Below are 18,792 nucleotides of genomic sequence, written 5' to 3'. Positions count from 1 at the left end.
GAACCCGTGTCCCCTGCATCGGCAGGCGGACTCTCAACCACTGCGCCACCAGGGAAGCCCTGTAATGTTTCTTAATCACTCCCATTCTCCATGCCCAGCCAACTTCCCCTCAGTCCTGATCCCTCTGGTCTTTCCACTCCTTCACTGAATACAGCTACTGCCTACTGGTCTGTAGTGGAATCAACATTACCAGCCCTGACCTCCTACCGTTTCTCTAGCCTCCTTTTCTCAGTTGTCTCAGGGACATCTCCCCATGACTGGCTGTAGATACCTGAGCACATGACAGAATCCACTATTATTTCTGCCTCTGATGACACCTTTCCCAGTTCCCCTTGGCTCAGTCCTTCTGACCATGTAGTCTCTAGTAACCTATAAGTCTTTCTGATTTTTCTCTCCACTCCTAGTAAATATCTGATGTCTTTCATATGTCTTTCTTCTTAGCATTTCTATACCTACATCTTTCTTCATAGTATTTCTGAGATCTGCCCCTTCCTTTCCATTTCTACAACCCATCTATTATTTCTAAAAGTGTGAGGAAGACCACCTTCATCACAATCACCTGAGTTTCACTCATTAAAAAAGGCCAAGTCCCAGGCCTTACATCAGATCTCCTGAATCAGAATCTTTCAGGTGAGGCCAAGGAAATGCTTGTTTTTAACAAGCATCCCACCCCAGGAGATTCTTCTGCATGCTAAGGTTTGAGGTTACTATAGCCTAATCCAGACCCTCATCAATTCATGCAAGCAACAGCCTCCTAATTCCTAGTCCCCCCTAACGCCCCCCCAACCCCGACCCGTGTACGTAGCTAGTAGGAATGACTTTCTCAAATCTCTGTCATCATCTGTGACTCCTTTGCTCAAGGACCAATAGTGAATCCAGTTAAATAAAATTCAAATCTTTCAGCCTGGCCTTCAAAGCCTTCTGCAACTGACCCCCATTTTACCGACTATATTCCTTTGTAATTCTGCAAATGGCCGCAGTAATCCTGATACATATAGTTCATATATTGTTTCCATTTCTCCCACTCTGCACATATGATTATCTCCACCGAAAAACTATGCCTTACTCTTCTTCAGAAGTGTGACAAAGTAAGGGCCAAGTGTAAATCAAGAAGTGAACATCTCTCCCACTTTTCAAAAGTAAGTCTTAATAAAAATAAATAATTTAATGCCCAATGTGGTGAAATGGGGGAAAAAAACAACATAAATAAAGCTTGTTTCTGATGGCTTGACACTTCGATATATGATAGAACACAAAAGTCACCATCACTGTCTTGCTAGAGCTACTTAATTTTGATAAATGTTAGGAAAACAAAGAAAATTAATTCTTAAAATAGGGTGACATCAAATGTATTTCAGTTCCACCTTCTAGATTTGTGGTATGAGAGTCTGGCTCTCCAAGCCTAATTTTTTTCTAACCTGGGTCCTCCAGGACATCTGCTGCTCATGAACACATGGCATCTATGCATTCTTTGATCCTCCCCAATAATCCATGCCCACCTTTTTGTTTTTAATTTTGGGGAATTTTCTCCCAAAATGGATACAGCCTTTGCTTTCTCGGATTATAAGAAAGGCAGTATGTTTTGAAGTACATATATATGTATATAACACTACAAAAGAACCAAGAAAAGGGGTACTAAACTCCTTGTATTACAACCAAAACCAAACAAAATGGCCACCTAGTGACATTTAAAACGCCACATGGGTCAAATGAAACACAAGAGAAACTCTTGAGTCTTTCACATAAGTCTGTAGGCTCCCAGTTTGCAACCCTAGTTTAGTGGATACTAAATACCATTCTACATTCACTCTCCTTTTTCCTGATGCTCCTGGTACAGGTGCTGAACCTGTTTCTGGCCTTGCTCCTGAGCTCCTTCAGTGCTGACAACTTGGCAGCCACAGATGACGACGGGGAAATGAACAACCTACAAATCTCAGTAATCCGGATCAAGAAGGGCGTGGCTTGGATCAAACGGAAAGTGCACGCCTTCATGCAGGCCCACTTCAAGCAGCGCGAGGCCGATGAAGTGAAACCTCTGGATGAGCTGTACGAAAAGAAGGCCAACTGTATCGCCAACCACACTGGCGCCGACATCCACCGGAACGGTGACTTCCAGAAGAATGGCAATGGCACAACCAGCGGCATTGGCAGCAGCGTGGAGAAGTACATCATTGATGAGGACCACATGTCCTTCATCAACAATCCCAACCTGACCGTGAGAGTGCCCATCGCGGTAGGCGAGTCTGATTTTGAGAACCTCAACACCGAGGACGTTAGCAGCGAGTCGGATCCTGAAGGCAGCAAAGATGTAAGGTCCTAGCCTAGAAACCAGTCTCGATCCTATGTGAGAACAAACGGCTCTGTCAGCCCCAAGGCATTGGTTCAGCTCTTGGGTCTGGCAGAGAGATTCTGGAAGAGCCAACTCTCAACTTTGAGAACCAACCCTACCCACCCCCCGCATTGTTACTCTAGATGAGCTAGATTCCCGAGATGTTCCCAGATCTGCCTCCATTGCTTCTGGATCATCTGGATCCAGAGGCTGGAGAAAACCGTCAAGTACTTCCCTGCCATTCATCTGTCTGAGCTGTATTACTGAGAGCAATCTATAGCCCACCTTCTGCTTAGGGTAGATCACTGTCATCTGTGAGCGGGCTTTAATGTTGTACCCCATCCTGACAGAAGTTTTGAGGGCGCTGTGGTAATTGCTTGTCTGTGATGAACTGGATGATCATGGATTTGTAACAAGAATTGTAGCCGGTACATCATCTGTACCAAGGTAGCGTCGTCAGTGTAGAGTGGACATGTTGCTGCAGTGTTGCTTCTCTCCCTTTTCCTTGTGTATCTAGAAACTGGATGACACTAGCTCCTCTGAAGGCAGCACCATTGATATCAAACCAGAAGTAGAAGAAGTCCCTGTGGATCAGCCTGAGGAATACTTGGATCCAGATGCCTGTTTCACAGAAGGTGAAAGGGGGCCAGGAGAGGGGATGGCCTATAGCACTTGCACAGCTCACAGACACACCTCTGCCAGGGTCCGTGGTTGGCTGGGGAGGGGGGCTCAGTGGCTATCTTCAGGAACTTTGTTCCTGCCTCATCATTTTGAGAGACATTGATACTGTTTTCCCTATTTGATTCTTAGCTATCACAAGTTTTTACTCTCAGGCTTTTCTTTGTCCTTTTTTCTTGACATCAGCCCAAAACTTCCATTAGAAAGGCCTCTTCTGTCATGGCTGTGTCTGCCTCCTGACTACCCTTTTCTCCTCCCTCTCACTGCTTCTTTATAGGACATCTTCCCAACGCCAGAGGGCCTTGCCCTGGTAGCCTGGCAGCATAGCCTCAGCCCTGCCACCCTCTCCACTTCTGAGTCAGACCTTCTGATTCAGCCACTGAACTCCTGGCTGTGTGGTGGGGCAGCAGCTGGTGGGGCCTGGGAGAAGGAGGAGAGGGCACATCTGGGCGGGGCACGTCCCACAGTCTGACCTGCCTCTCCCGCTGGTGCCAGGTTGTGTCCAGAGGTTCAAGTGCTGCCAGGTCAACATTGAGGAAGGGCTGGGCAAGTCTTGGTGGATCCTGCGGAAAACCTGCTTTCTCATTGTGGAGCACAATTGGTTTGAGACCTTCATCATCTTCATGATTCTGCTCAGCAGTGGCGCCCTGGTGAGGTCCGGGGGAAAGAACCATGGGGGATTGGCTGGGGAAGGGGTAGAGCAGGAAAGACTGGATGGGCCCAAGCCCAGTTTCTCTGAGAACACAGCTTGACTGTAGACCCAAGAATAATGATCTACTAAAGTGCTTCGAGCTGGTGTTTTGAGCCTTTGGGATTAGAATTCAAACTTGTCCAAATCTTCATCTTTAGACTCAGCACGATCCCTCTGAAGCCTAGGACCCCCTTTTCGTCAGGAAGAGAATACAGATTACCAAGTATCTTCACTGCTTAGTTTGCCCCATTCAAAACAACTTCCTAAAATGAACTTCCCTTTCTCGCCTAACACCCTGAATCACTTGTTCTTGACTTTTCAGTTGCCCAAGATAGGAGGGAGGTGGTACCCCTCCACCCCATCTCCCCTCATACGCTGCTGGGCTTGGAGAACCCATGGCCTTAGCAGATATTAAGAGTCAGATCTCTGGTACAAAGGTCATTTATATTCACGTGGTTGTAAGTGCTTCTCATTAATCAGTGAGGCACACAGGGCACCGAACACACAGGTTCCTCCCCTACTAGGACTAATTATCTTGGTGTTTACTTTCATTTTTTTAGCAGGATTATAACTGAGGAGATCTGGACAGGGTCTGCTGTGAGGGAGCTGCTTCCTAGCTGAGTAGATTCGAAGACAGCAGGGACTAGAGACACAACACATTTTCCTTCTTTTAATTAAGGGAAAAGTAAAGAATGCTGGATTTTGAAATGCTTTTAAAGAAGGTGGGCACATTCATGTAGGTGTGGAATTAGAGCCTAATCTGGAAGCAACAAATGACAAGAAGAAGCCCCAAATTTAGTGTTAAAGATCCCCCAGTGACTTGAGAAGTTTCTCTGACTTGTGAGGTAGGAGGATAGCAGAAGCCGAGACAGGAAGTGAGGTGTGGTGAAGAAGAGCCCGAGCCTGAAGAGGACCGTGAACAGTGCGGAGTGGGGGGTGGTGAGGAATGCAGGAAAGCATCAGGACTAGAGCAGGAGGTAAAAAAAAAGCCTCCATCCCTGATGAAGGGGAGCCAGACCATCCTGCCTGCCCCCGGGCCGTTTATCGCACCAACAGGCATTCACTCAGCACCTCCTGAGGCGCTGTGGAGGCCCCAAGATGACAGCGCAGGCCCTGCCCTTGAGAAAGGGAGGATCAGACTCAGGCCAGGGACTGAGGAAGCTCTTTTATTATTGTTGTCATCATTATTCTTCAAATCTAGTAAATGAAAACCTAAAATAAGAGAGGACATGCCTCACCCTTGGATTCTTCTCTTCCCCCGTCTCTACGAAAAAGAGTAGAAGCAGCAGTGAAACAAATGTCTTGAACTTTCTTTACTGCTACCTGTGACAGTCTTTATTTATCAAAGGTGAATAAAACGGGGGAGACCGGGCTCAGGACATGAAGACCCTGTGCAGTCGTAGGCATGAGACTCAAGTCAAGTGAAGCCACAGCTAAAAATGTCCAAGAAAAGACTAGAATGTGGTTGTGAGGAGATTTCAGAGGGGGATCAGAGCCCCCAGTGACAGGACGATCAGTCTCAGACAGCTCACATAGGTTGGGTTCTAGGATGGATTTCTACAGGTGGAGCTAAGGGGAAACGGGACGTGGAAGCTATAGCTTTTCCACTGAGCGGAGAGGATTTATTTGTACCAGACCCTGAGGACTGTGGACCCATGATTTCTGTCCCCACTGCCCAGCAGTGAACCTGGATGTCCGTGTGCCTCCATTTTGGAAGAAGAGCCTGCGGGCAGCCTGACTCTGTCCTTCCTCCTGGAACTGTTCAGTGCAGGCTCCTCCACCGCAGGGCACAGGACCTTTTGTCCACCTCCAGTTTTTTTTTCACGCTTCAGGGAACCCCTCCCCCGAGCACAGAGCTTCTGCAGTCCACCCCGCTGTACGCACGAGTGCTCAGACCTTCACATGACAAAGGCTCATCCCCTCATTTGGGAGTTCCAGAGAAAGAAAGGAGTGTTGAGATTCTCTTCACCCGGTGTCTTCCAGTCCTGTAACTCTCCACCTGTATCTGTGGTGTCAGGGGCTGAAGGGAGAAAAATTTTTGTCCTATAAATACATAAAGTGTTAACAAGGATGTGGAGAAACTGGACCCCTCGTATACTGCTGGTGGGAGCGTAAACTGGTCCGGCCTCTTTGGAAAACAGTTTGGCAATTCCTCAAAAAAATTAAACTTGAGTTACCAATGACCCAGCCATTCCACGCCTAGGTATATACCCAAGGGGAATAAAAACATGTCCACATGAAAACTTGTACACAGATGTTCATAGCAGCATTATTCACAATAGCCAAAAAAGTAAAAACAACACAAATGTCCATCAACTGATGAAGGATAAACAAAATGTTGGTATAGCCATAACTGGAACATTATTCATCAATAAAAAGAAAAATGAGTGCTGAGGGGTGCTGCGACATGGATGAACTTTAAAAATATTATTCTAAGTTAAAGAAGCCAGTCGCAAAGGACCGCATATTATATGATTCCATTTATACAAAATGTCCAGAAGGAGTAGACCTGTGGAGATAGAAAATAGATGAGTGGTTGCCAGGACTAGGGGGAGATCGGGAGACTAGAGGGTGACAGCTAGAGGTGTGGGGTTTCTTTGGGGGGTAATGAAAATATTCTAAAATTGTGGTGATGGATGTACGACTCTGAATTGTATCAATAGCTCTTGCATTGTACACTTTAAATAGCTGAATTGTGAGGTATGTGAATTATATCTCAAGAACACTTTTTAAAAGAGAAAAGCCACGTGTAGCAAGGGATAGAGTGAAAGAGACAGGGAGCCGATGACGGGCCACCACAGGTGGGAGGGCTGCCGAGGGGGGCAGTACCTCCGTGTTGCTTGTTTCCCTTTAGGCACTATAGGCAGCTGCTGCCTCTCTTCCAGGCCTTCGAGGACATCTACATTGAGCAGAGAAAGACCATTCGTACCATCCTGGAGTACGCTGACAAAGTCTTCACCTATATCTTCATCCTGGAGATGTTGCTCAAGTGGATAGCCTATGGCTTCGTCAAGTTCTTCACCAATGCCTGGTGCTGGCTGGACTTCCTCATCGTGGCTGTACGTGTCCTGCTTTCTACTTCCCACCCATGCCAGCAGGAAAGCAAAAACAGGGACTGTCCTTCCTCTAGTGGCTGGAGTTGCCTGGGGCCCAGGGTGTAGGACAAGATGTAGATGGAGCACTACAGCTCCTTTTGGAGCACTCAGATCGTAACTTTGGAAAGGGACTCTGAAGTCCTACATTTGCTCCAGGGACTAACTGAGCAGCTCTTTACTCTGGTGGTTTGGCCTAGAAGTTTCAGAGATTAGGATTGGGAAGAATCACTGGTGTCAGAGCCTTGTTATTAGGCTGGGAACAGGAAGATTCTGTCCCCAAGCCAGTGTGATGTCCTTCTCCTGCTGCCGGGAGAGGGCTTTAGAGGACGAGGTGGGTGCTGCTGGGCCGGAGGTGGTGGTGGGATCTAAGTAGACTCTCCTGCTGACCGTCCCCGGGGACACTCCCATCCACCTCAAGTCTTCATACCAGACTCATCTGAACAAGTCAGACTGTCAGGGAGAGGAGGAGTTCACCCCGAAACAAACCCCCCGCCCTCTTCGCACACATCGCCATTTCCACAGAGGCGATCAAACTCTTTAAAAATCCTTTTTCCTCCAGGTTTTGAGACCATCTCCACAGCTCAGCGGCCTTCACCTGCCATGTTATTTTTCAGGGTGGAAGCTGCATCACCTGAAACTATTTCTCACCCCACCACGACTTGTTCCTTATTGGGTTTTCTAACCATGATGTGTGTTTCTTATTCTGTCTAATCACCAAAGCTTTTTTTCTTTCAGCCAAATCAGCATTTGAATGGGAATGAATGGGAATTTCAGGAGCAGGGCCTATGGAAACTTCACTTCCTTATGAGGGCTGAGAAGTGCCAAGAAATGGAGTGTTTGGCAGCTGGGTTGATACATTTAGAATATGGGTTTCATTGGCTATATGGTGAACTACGTGTAGAGCGCCTCTGGGATCTAGCATAGAGCAGCAAGGAAGTAACAGGCACCTGGCGTTCTGCTCTGTTAATGCACTCCTTTCCCAACACAGCATCTGCAACTTCCATGGTTTAATGACTCCTTCCAAGAGCTGTCACTGTGCTCCTATCTACATTCCCCATTTCAAAAAGCAAGCCTTTGGGAAGATCCCTAAATGAAGTGAGGAGGTCACTGTCTGCCATCCGAGTGAAGCGGAGAGGTATTGCCCCAGAGTTGCCGGCAAGAGAGCCTCCTAGCCAGAGGTTTCAGCAACCTTGGATGGAAGGGACTCTACCTCCCACAGATGGAAAGCCTGAGTTCTAGGAGCTACGCAGTGGGCTTGGGATAAGGCCCAGAGAACTAAAGTGACACTGGGCCAGCTTTCTTTCTACAGAACAGGGGAAGTGCTCTGGAGTCTTCATTTCACCGTAACTCCTCAGGACCACTTAGAATCAGGTGGGACACCCGTGGGAATCCTAGAAGCCCCTCATCTTCTGGACCTTCCAAGAACTCGGATAGATACATCCACTACCACGCTTCCAACAGCCCTAGGAAAGCTGTGATTCAGAACAGAGCCTCCCTACCATGACCTGCCTCCTGTTCACCCTAATTCCTCTTCTCTCTGGGGTGGGCGACTCCAGAATTTGTGAGTTTCAACCAAGTAGCCCACATTCCTCTGGCACCCAAATAAGCTGCTAAAAGCATCAGTGATTCTGCATGTCACCATTTATTTATTTAGCAAATATTTTTAGTACTTTTTATACTAGGTGGCAGGGAAACAAAAAAACATGAGAAAGGCATGTAGCCAACTGACAATAATCCTTAAATCCCCCTAGCTTTGGGGAGTTGCTGGATTCTTGCATTGCCATGAGACCTGACACTGGCTCCTGAGAATACCTCTGGACCAGTGACTAGTAGACAGACATAAATGAAATACCATTCTCCGTATGGAATTGTCCCAGAAGCCGCAGGGAGTCACGGGACAGGCAGGCATAGTCCCGGCCCCTGGGAAGCTCACACTGGCTGGCAGGGCCACTCTGACCTGATTCCAGGCTGTGGAAATCCAGCATTCCAGGAACGGGGCTTTCCCAGGACCTTCCTTCTGTTTTCCCTGGGACAGAGCAGTGCATTTATTCTTCGTGTCTCATGTCTATTGAGCATCCACAACACCAAGCCTCCCGCCAGGTATCGTGGGGGGGATACAGAGAGTAGAAGACAAGGTCACTTCCCTCAGAGGACTGAAAAGATGGGACACGTTACACAAATAACCAGTGTGAAGCAGAGCATGCTGGGGTGGAGGAGCCCCAGTACGTGCCGTGGCTGCACTGTTTGCCACTTTTGAGTTGTGGGTGGAGAGTAAGGCTTAGGCTGACACCTGGACGTGTGGAACTGTCGGTTTTTTGCTGTCCTTTTGGACAAAGTGTCTAGCGCCTTTGGCATTTTAGAACGTCCAGCAGGTGTAAATTTTAGGTCCTAATTTTGCAGCATCTCCGAGAACTCTCTTCCTCCCATTTCATCCACCGGTGACTTGACGTCTGAATCTGTTATTCATCACCACGTTTGTTTCCCTAGTGGATTTTCATTCTTCCTTGTTGCCCTTTATAGCCGCTCAGAGTACTTTTTAGAATCATGGGGATGATCCAGACAACTTCCAAGGTTAACTCTCTGTGTTTATAAGCCAGGTGAATTCCCAAACAGAGACAACATTTTCTTTCGCCCAGGTCCTTGGCTGCACTGGAGATCTTGTCCTGGAAAAGAATTTTGTCATCTTTTCCCAGGGAGATTTACCACATCAGATCCAGAGATTAGCCGGCATATCGGTTCCAGGGATGGGAACTTGCAGAGACCATTCACCTCATCCTGAATTCAGACTACTGAAACCATTCTCCGTTTGAAAATGTTCACATCATTTTGAAAAAGCCACCCAGTGTCTCTCCCTTTTTTTCAATGCCTGAAGCCACAGATACCCTGGATTTTGACTTCCCCTTAACTCCTTTTTTTTTTTTTTTCAGGTTTGATTCTTTCCTTAATTCTAAACAATGTTCTGATTATGTCCAGTGAGAGTTTAACGTGGAGACTCAGCAGATTATAAAATTGCCCCTAACTGTTTAGGAAGAACCCAGATAGGATGCTTGCTGATCCTGTCTTGGGTGATCTTGGCCAGATTGATGAGTTGAGCGGCAGACTATCTCTCAGCACCATTTAGAGCCAGCCTCTGAATTGGCATCTGTACCTCCTCCACCCTTCCCCCCACTTTAGGTAGGCCTATTTATTATCAGATAAATTACACACCGCCCCCCGCCCCGAGAAGAACTTGGGTTGTCTTGTCTTGTATGAAACTTAGTGTTTTGCAGTCTTTACCTGGCATAGTTCCACAGGATGAAGTTGACTCAGGTATTTTGAACTCATGTATTTGGTTGAGGTAACCTACCTTCAGATGTACCTGTAGATTCTTTGGGGTTAAGAGTTGGCTGCACTTGGCAATAGTAGGCAAAGGGCACCTCCATGTAGAGTCTTACTGTTAATGATGGATGGAGGGAAAATGATTGGTTGGTACTACTGTGTTCTAGATAAGGATTTTGAGGCCCTTGTTTTGAACAGAAATTGAACTCTGAGCCATCTACCCTTCAAAGAGCATGAGTAGCCTAATAGGGCAGCATTTAATTCCAGATTTGCTTTGGATACTTCCCAGGACTCTAGAGAAGAGACCTACACTAATGGGTTATGAGGACAGGCATAATTGAAGGTTCACAACCCTTTTAAAAACTGAAACCACAGGGCTTCCCTGGTGGCGCAGTGGTTGAGAGTCCGCCTGCCGATGCAGGGGACGCGGGTTCGTGCCCCGGTCCGGGAAGATCCCACATGCTGCGGAGTGGCTAGGCCCGTGAGCCATGGCCACTGAGCCTGCGCGTCCGGAGCCTGTGCTCCGCAACGGGAGAGGCCACGGCAGTGAGAGGCCCGCGTACCACAAAAAAAAAAAAAAAAAAAAGGAAAAAAAAAACCTGAAACCTTTGAGCCTGCTCATCCATGACCCTTACTAGGTCATTGACCTGCTACTTCTACCCCTGCCAGCCTGCTGCTTAATTATAAATATCTTCATTTAAAGCAACTTTTTTTTTTTACAGTTCAGAGATAACAGAATCAAAGAAGTAAATCCCTCAGCTAGAGATAAAAAGCAACAAATGAAACTAAGTTATGGATTGTTGCTTTAAAATACCAGTTTAGGCCAAGCCGATCTGTAATCACCACTTCCCAGTAGACGGAATTTAAGAATTGTTGATGGAAACATCTTAACCGATCCCAGAATTTGTGGTGCAATATAAAGGAAAGACTGCTCTAAGAAAGCCAGAGCCCAGACATTCTAACTAAAGGTATTTCAGGTCTGGTGCCCCCTGAAGAGCTACATATCTCTCTCCGGTTAGGCCCAGGCAGTCCTAGGTATAGTTAAGGGTCAGCGTGGTAACTGTTCTAAGACATCTGGAAGAATAAGGTGAGTTTGCCAGTGGAAGAGCAGGAAAGAATTTGACCGTGACTCTAGGCCAAGAGACCAGACTACTTCTCCCCAGCATGGCAACATATTCAACCCCAAATTGTTCAGATACCGTAATCTTCTATTGAGATTTTGTCATCCAACCTGCCAGTGAGGGAGGTGACCTATCCATGGGAGAAAGAGCTCTGGCCTGGGAGTCAGGTATGTGAGCCTTTAATCCTGGCTCCAGAACTGCCAATGTGACACCGGGCAAATTCTTGTGTATGGGTCTCAATTTCCTCATCTATAAATAAAAAATTATTCCAGGAACCCTTCCAGCTATTATTCTGATGATGAGAGTAATAGAAGATTGTCCTGGAAAGGACAGACCTGAGGCCAGTTGTTTGGGGGCTGTTCTGGAGAGAAAGAATGGGGATTATAAGGGAAAATATGGATTCAGTTGTCCATACCCACCCAAGCTCTCGTGGCCATGAAGGAGTCATGGTTATAGTTAAAAGATGGAAGGATTGTTGCGGTTAAAAGTGAGAGAATCACTTAAGTGAGTTCCCATGGAGCCAAACCTCCATCAAGAAGTTTCTTCTTTTGGTCCTTTTCTTGTTGGGAACTGCAAAGTCAGCTGTGGTACTTATTGAATATGTTTCCTTGTTGATGTAGTAACGCATCCAATTCTCAAATGGTTTCTTGTCAACCAGGAGTAAGAGAGCTTGTCCCTGTTGGAAATCCATGGTGAATGAGCTGAGGAGGGGGCAGCCTGTGTGGAGTGTGTGTATTTATCTGTATTCTTTTCCATAGGTACCATTAAATTTGTCTGGCTTAATTTAATGGGAACTTCTGGGACCTGCAGAGACTGTAAAGGGCGAGGGTAAGGTTTTTGTCATCTGTTCAGGCTCCTCTCCTTCCAATGGAAATTCCTCATTCTCCCTCTCCCCATGAGCCTCTTCCCTTTGCCAACTTGTATGTCTGTTCTACTGCCCTCTCTCCGCGTTCTCTTCCCTTTGTGTTTTTTCTTCTGCCTCTCAACCACCTTTCCTTCCAGGTCGTTTGAGTCCAAGTTGAAGTAGGCAGCTGGTGTTACCCACTTCCTCTTCCTGGTTGGGGGGGGGGGCGCCCAATCTGTATAATCAGTGCTAGGGGCTTTATTCTAACACTCTGGAACCTCTGTTTTCTTTTTTTTTTTTTTTTTTTTCTTTTGTTTCCTTTTTTTGTTTTTGTTTTTCTCTTCTGTTTCCGTGTAGGTCTCTTTAGTCAGCCTTATAGCTAATGCCCTGGGCTACTCGGAACTAGGTGCCATAAAGTCCCTTAGGACCCTAAGAGCTTTGAGACCCTTAAGAGCCTTATCACGATTTGAAGGGATGAGGGTAAGATACTAAGAGCAGCCGATCCTTCTGCATGCCAGTGGAAACTGTCTAAGCATGCTAGAACTGATCACGTGGTGGAAAGATCATTCACACACGAACTCTGGATGCAGCTGCTGATTTGATCCTCCACTCTTTTCTCCCCTGCACCTGCCCCAAGGGCAGTCGCGTTTAGCTGCCTCATCACATTAATACTGGCCCCACTCCCAATGACATGCCATCGCAGAACATGTTAACCTTGGCTATTCTCATCTGGCCTGGCTTACCTGTAGCACTTGGGGCGGCTTTCTGGGCTGTTGATTTAATAGGGAGAATCACCAGGTGCAAAGAAGGGGAATTGTCACCCACAGACCCACCGAAAAGCAGAGGCCGCAGGCAGGGAGAGTGCAGTGTAGGGGCGTCAGCCAGGTGAGGACTGCGGCCTTGGAGTCACTGAGAAGGGGCTTGAAGACGGGATGGCAGGCCTGGAATTGGGGATGGAGCGGAATTTGGCACGGCCCCGGGAAAAGAAATGCTTTTCTTTCTGTTCTGATTCCTCTTATTGCACCTTGTTGTTCTCAGCCCAGTCTCGTAAGGACTGGCAGCCTCTGTCTGATAACAAAGCTTTCCTCCTCACCCCCCACCCCTCTGCCCACGCTATATGGTCCCCTGTCCTAACACTGTCAAAATAACCGGGTACGACGCTAGATGACTATCAGCTAGTTCTCCTGAAATGATCTCAACACCTGCTATTCCTGCTTCGGCGATAACTCCACCCAAATCCAAACAGTGCAAGGTGCTGTCACCCTGCCAACTATAGAAATAAGGCTCCCTCTTTTGGTGCCTTTTTGCCGTCTCTCTCGGTTTAAAAAAATTGTGTGTGTGCGCACATGTGCGTGTGCGAGCGTGCGCACACACACACACGCAGACATGCAAGTCCGTAAAATCAAATGGACCACTGGCTTTTGGTGGTAATGGTTGTCCTGTGGTAATCAGAGAGGTCTGTTATACTTAACGAGACCAAGAAAACTCATTTTAATTCAGATGTTGAATACATGCAGGAGAGCAAACCAGAGGATACGTTTTTAAACGTGCAGATATCAGAATGTAGGAATAAAAATTAAACTTGTGGCAGTCCACGTGAAGCAAGACTGCTCAGAGAAACTAGGTACCAGGACAGTGCTGCTTCACTCAGTCCTCATCTGTGGGTTCCTGGCCACTGTGTCGTGAAGCCACCCACATCTGTACAGGAAGACGAAAATTTCACTGGGACTTGGGAATTGTATTATTTTAGTTTATCCAGACAAATGCTTTCTGCAAGAAATTTGCATTTCTCCTGTAGCACAGTCACAGTTTGGTTTACTAAATATAAGCTTTCTGCAACCCACCTGAAACCATCTGCAGGAAGGTCAGTTCCACAGCAGCATAAATTTATTTTAATTTAAGAAACAAAACTTGGGATTCTGAGTCTTTCTCCCACAGATGAGGGAGGTTTCAGAATGTGTGCAGTTCAGGCCATGGTTATGCTCGAGCTGAATGTAAGGGGAAAGAGTATATTGCAGAGGGCTCAGTGTTTCAGGGGGCCATGGTGTCACTGAAAACAGGATTAAAATGCTCTTTCCTCCTCTCCCACCTTCCCGCTTTTTTCAGAAAGGGTTAGTTAAATTTTTTTAAATAAGTCATACTAGTTTTGTTATAAAGTTGATAATCCGTTTTGGTGACTGAAAACTGAAGACAGTAATTGCAACATTGTACCTAAACTCAGTAGCCTGTGATCCTCCACATGCCCCAGGAGGAGTCCTGGAACTCCTAAAAGGAGACTGGTAATACCCAAAGAAAGCCCCAGAAAAGATGCCCAACTGACACTGCTACTGACTTTCTCCATCTGGGTGCCCATTACTGCCAGCCCCAACCTGTGGCAGAGGCAGTCCTCCCTGACCAGCTGCCGCCAGTTGGCTCACGAGGAAATGACGTGAATTGTCCGAACACAGGAGTGCTTCTGGTGGCCACACCTCTTCCCTTTAGCTCCTCCTTCTTTCCTCACCTTTCCGGGACTTGCAGTTTCCATTCCGTCAGAACTTTTACTTGTCAACTTTCAAGTAGTTGAGGAGCCCAGAGGTCTGGAATGGGTGACCAGAAGAGCAGACACTTTTATTTGAAAAGCATTAGTAAAGGTTTTTTCAAATGAGGTAATAAGGGCAGGAACAAGTTTGAACCCAAAGCCGGGCTTTCCAACAGTAAACATTCAGTGTGGGAAACTCTGGTAAACGATGTCACCTCCTTTGGTTGGCTCCAGTCAGCGACAGCACGGCCACTTCTGGTTGGGCCGGAGGTGAAAACTCAGGACCCATTCCTTTCCTGCAGTTCCCCAGCCCTTCTGTGCAAGAATAACTGCAAGAAGGGAGGAGTGAATTTGCCCCAATAATAAACAGAATTAGGGACCTACGTTTTACTTGAACGTTGCTCTTCTGCAGGGCCGTGTTTTTCATTTCTTGGTCTGGGTCCTTGTGTGTGCCAACACTTGCATAATCTAAGAGATTATCCCCTTAGAAAATTTTAAACAAGACATCTTTATGAACTGAACGCCATCAATGCAGATGGGCTCAACTGTCACTGTGCTGCTCCGGTGAGAGGTTCAGACCTTCGCTTGAGAGGGAACATAAGGCCCTAGCCTGTCCTGGGACACTGACTTCAGTCTCTTCCTCAAACCAAAGACCAGAACACTGAAACACTCATGCTGTCGGCAGAGGAATGCTTAATGTAGTTCTTTGCTTTTCTCTCCTCCATAGTAATCTTCATTTAAGGATTTTGCTGTGCTGTTAAATTTTTGAGGGTACAGAATAGTAATGCTGTGAAACATGCATGCATTTTTGTTGGTTGTCAGTATATAGTTGTCCATTAAAGCCATGTTCCCTCTGCCAGATATTAAAAGCTATTTGACAGATTTTATCGTATTTAATGAGCAAGAATGTTCTAGGCATTACAGAGAAGACAAAAATGCTGAAAGAATTAGTACCCATTGGAATTTTTTCATCACAGGAGATTTGTAGCAACTGCTAAATATAAACTTCCATTGCAAAAAGTAACTTCATAGGTTGCTAGATCCTAGCTTTGAGTAATATTTCTATACCTAACTTTTAACAATAATGAATTTCATCATAATTAAAGGTGACACAGAATAACTTGAGTTATTAGGGAGCAGAAGAGGAGATCCACTTTATTATGTAACTATCCATGGAAACTTAAATTATCATTTATATATACGTCTATAGTGTAAGAGTTCAAAATAAGAAAGCATGGTTTCTTGCTCTTTGGTTGCTGAGAATATTAGCTAATGTTCACAACAAGGAAGAATTATTAGTAAAGTTCATCAGCTGTTTACTGTTTTATTCATGAAATGAAGCTAAGAAGTTTTTCTTTGGTTATAATGAAAGTACATTTCATTATAAGTGAAAGTACATTTACATCTTACAAGTACATTGGATTTTACAGGATTTTTATGTCATATATATCAGAGAACGAGGCCCAGTAAATACTTTTGTGTACTGATTCCTTTGAGCATATCTATGAGTTTAAAAGTGCAAAGAGGGCTTCCCTGGTGGCGCAGTGGTTGAGAATCCGCCTGCCGATGCAGGGGACGCGGGTTCGTGCCCCGGTCTGGGAAGATCCCACATGCCGCGGAGCGGCTGGGCCCGTGAGCCATGGCCGCTGAGCCTGCGCGTCCAGAGCCTGTGCTCCGCAGCGGGAGAGGCCACAACAGTGAGAGGCCCAAGTACCGCAAAAAAAAAAAAAAAAAAAAAAAGTGCAAAGAGATTTCTTAGTCAATTAGCTAATTATTCTTCCCTGCTGGAAATATGACCCCATATTTAACGGTAACATACAGACACTATGTAGGACAGGTTAGACTAGGTTAAGGTAGTCAGAATAATTCCTAGAGGAGGTATATTCTGAATTGATATAAAAAGCAAGATTTCTAGGTTTCAAATCTTTTGGGGCCAACTTCTGTATTGCACACTTGCGATGGTCTAATAGAAGGTCACCCTCTCTCACCTGAGCTCTGCTGCAAAATGCCGTCACATAGACTTGAGCTTTTGAAACTTTACGTAACCTACTCTCTTAACTTTTGAGAAATAAATTATTCCATTTGTGGGTCATCTTCCTTTTGCCTATTCTTTTGCACATCTCATGCCTTGAAGTACTCCCATCAAAGGGTAAGGAACTGTAGAAAGAGGAGGTAAAATTCATCTGATCACCTGACAAATTTGGTAACATAAATTAATAAATATGAATATCATTCTCCACAATAACATTGGGGAGTTCCCAGATTTCAGGTATTCTGGCTTTCCTTGCTCAAAGTAATGAACAATGGAAGTATACTTATTTTATACCAATGACAGAGCTATTACATCTAGAAGAGATTTCTTGGTCTAAGAATTAAGAAATAACTGCCTCTCAGTCTAAAGGCCTTCATACATGAATTGGAGAAACACAAAACTAATATTTTAATCTAAGGGAGAGTGACTCCTTAGCAGAATATCTTTGCCTTTTTTATATAGGACAGAACAGACAGCTCTTCTCAGCCACGTGTTCCAATGAGTGACATTACAATCTAAGGCAAAAACAGAAGATAAGGAAAACCTGATCCCAAATCGGGCTCAAATTAGAGCCCAGAGCTGCCCCCTGGTGTTCCTTCTTTCCCTTTGCTTTTTTTTTCACTCCCGAGCTTACTGTAGTCAGTGATTTTTAACAATATGCCAGTTTTTGGGTTTCAAGACCAGTGATCTAACCCAAAATTCTCCAAAAAAGCCCAAATTATTCCTTTTTCTAATAATACATTGTGAAGAGTTGAGTCAAACCCCGGATTGAGCAGAGAGACACCAGCATTAGCCAAGCAGAGGGCGACTCAGATCTAGAAGCCTGCAAAGTCAGAAAAAAAAAAAGCCTGAAGAATAATGAATCTTGCATGAAAAACACAACTGTTCCGATTTTATTTTATACTGTTTGGTAGAGGGAATATAGCTTTTTTTTTTTTTTTCTTGAGCCTGCAAAAAATGCATGCTCAGCTCTTGCCTGAAATAAGATAACTGGCCTTGCACAGTCATAAAAGAGACTTTATGTACCGTTGAGTGATTCACTGCTAACCCCACAGGGTAGTTCTCTGTGATTTTGAAAAATCTCACCTTGCTTTGCAGAGGGGGAATGTCTGTCGAAAGGCAGCTAGTGAGCTTGAAATCACTCAGATCTTCCCATGGGGGGCATATTTTATGAGTTGATGAGAAGGGACACTAGACAATGAAATAATCTTTTCGGTCCCAGGTTGATGCCTAGGAGAGAGACCTAGGTCAACTTGGGCAGGGCAATTTGTGTTCAATGAAATAAATATGGAATTTTTAGAATTCCTCAAAATATATTTCATAGATATACAAAATTTTGGTCCTGCTTATGGATCCGTCTGGTTACCCTAATTCCAAAGGGAACATAATGTTTCCATAGTCAGAACAAGCCACAAAGTGTCATTCCCCTCCTGGAAATCAAAAGAGTGTGCGTGCTTGTACTTCTTCCCAACACTCAGCAACCTCCCCCTTCCAATGCAGGTGGTGGTGAATGCCTTGGTGGGCGCCATCCCCTCCATCATGAATGTGCTGCTGGTGTGTCTCATCTTCTGGCTGATTTTCAGCATCATGGGCGTTAACCTGTTTGCTGGAAAGTACCACTACTGCTTTAATGAGTCTTCTGAAATCCGATTTGAAATTGAAGATGTCAACAATAAAACTGAGTGTGAAAAGCTCATGGAGGGGAACAATACAGAAATCAGATGGAAGAACGTGAAGATCAACTTTGACAACGTCGGGGCAGGATATCTGGCGCTTCTTCAAGTGGTAAGGATTGTTTTTAGTCCTATGAAATCCAGAAGGCTAGCAGAAATCTCATTTGGTTCCTTCTCTACCCTGCATCCAGAATCAGGATTGCTGTTAATAGGTCAGAGGACAATGTCATTTCCCAAACCAGTTCCAGGGAGACACCTTTCCTGAGTACTCTGACATCTCCGAAACCTCAGCCAAGGGAATCTCACTGTGCTCAGAAGCAGAGTTCTGCTTAGCAACAAATAAGGATTCCTGCAGCCTAATAAAGTTGCAGAGAGATCACCATCTCTCTCCATGACAGAGTATGTAGTTACAGAGAAAGAAAAAATAAAGTAGGTAAGTGCATAGACCAAAAAAAAAAAAAAAAAAGAAAAAGAAAATTGATGGAGCAGAACA

The 18,792-nt window shown here is 45.5% G+C and overlaps 1 protein-coding gene across 1 annotated transcript in view; it reads left to right on the top strand.

Annotated features, from left to right (window-relative positions):
* SCN8A (sodium voltage-gated channel alpha subunit 8) overlaps positions 1-18,792 on the top strand; it is a 174,878-nt gene that overhangs the window by 144,318 nt on the left and 11,768 nt on the right. The window contains exons 17-22 of the mRNA XM_007100934.3: positions 1,838-2,308; positions 2,847-2,964; positions 3,503-3,657; positions 6,584-6,757; positions 12,434-12,556; positions 18,127-18,411. Of these exons, the coding sequence (XP_007100996.1) occupies positions 1,838-2,308; positions 2,847-2,964; positions 3,503-3,657; positions 6,584-6,757; positions 12,434-12,556; positions 18,127-18,411 (1,326 nt within the window). The remainder of the gene's footprint in view (positions 1-1,837; positions 2,309-2,846; positions 2,965-3,502; positions 3,658-6,583; positions 6,758-12,433; positions 12,557-18,126; positions 18,412-18,792) is intronic.

The sequence above is a fragment of the Physeter macrocephalus genome, chromosome 6 (genome assembly GCF_002837175.3).
Source record: "Physeter macrocephalus isolate SW-GA chromosome 6, ASM283717v5, whole genome shotgun sequence".
In the NCBI taxonomy this organism is placed as follows: Eukaryota; Metazoa; Chordata; class Mammalia; order Artiodactyla; family Physeteridae; genus Physeter; species Physeter macrocephalus.
The sequence above is the reverse complement of the archived record's forward strand: the minus strand, read 5'-3'. Positions and strand labels throughout refer to the sequence as shown.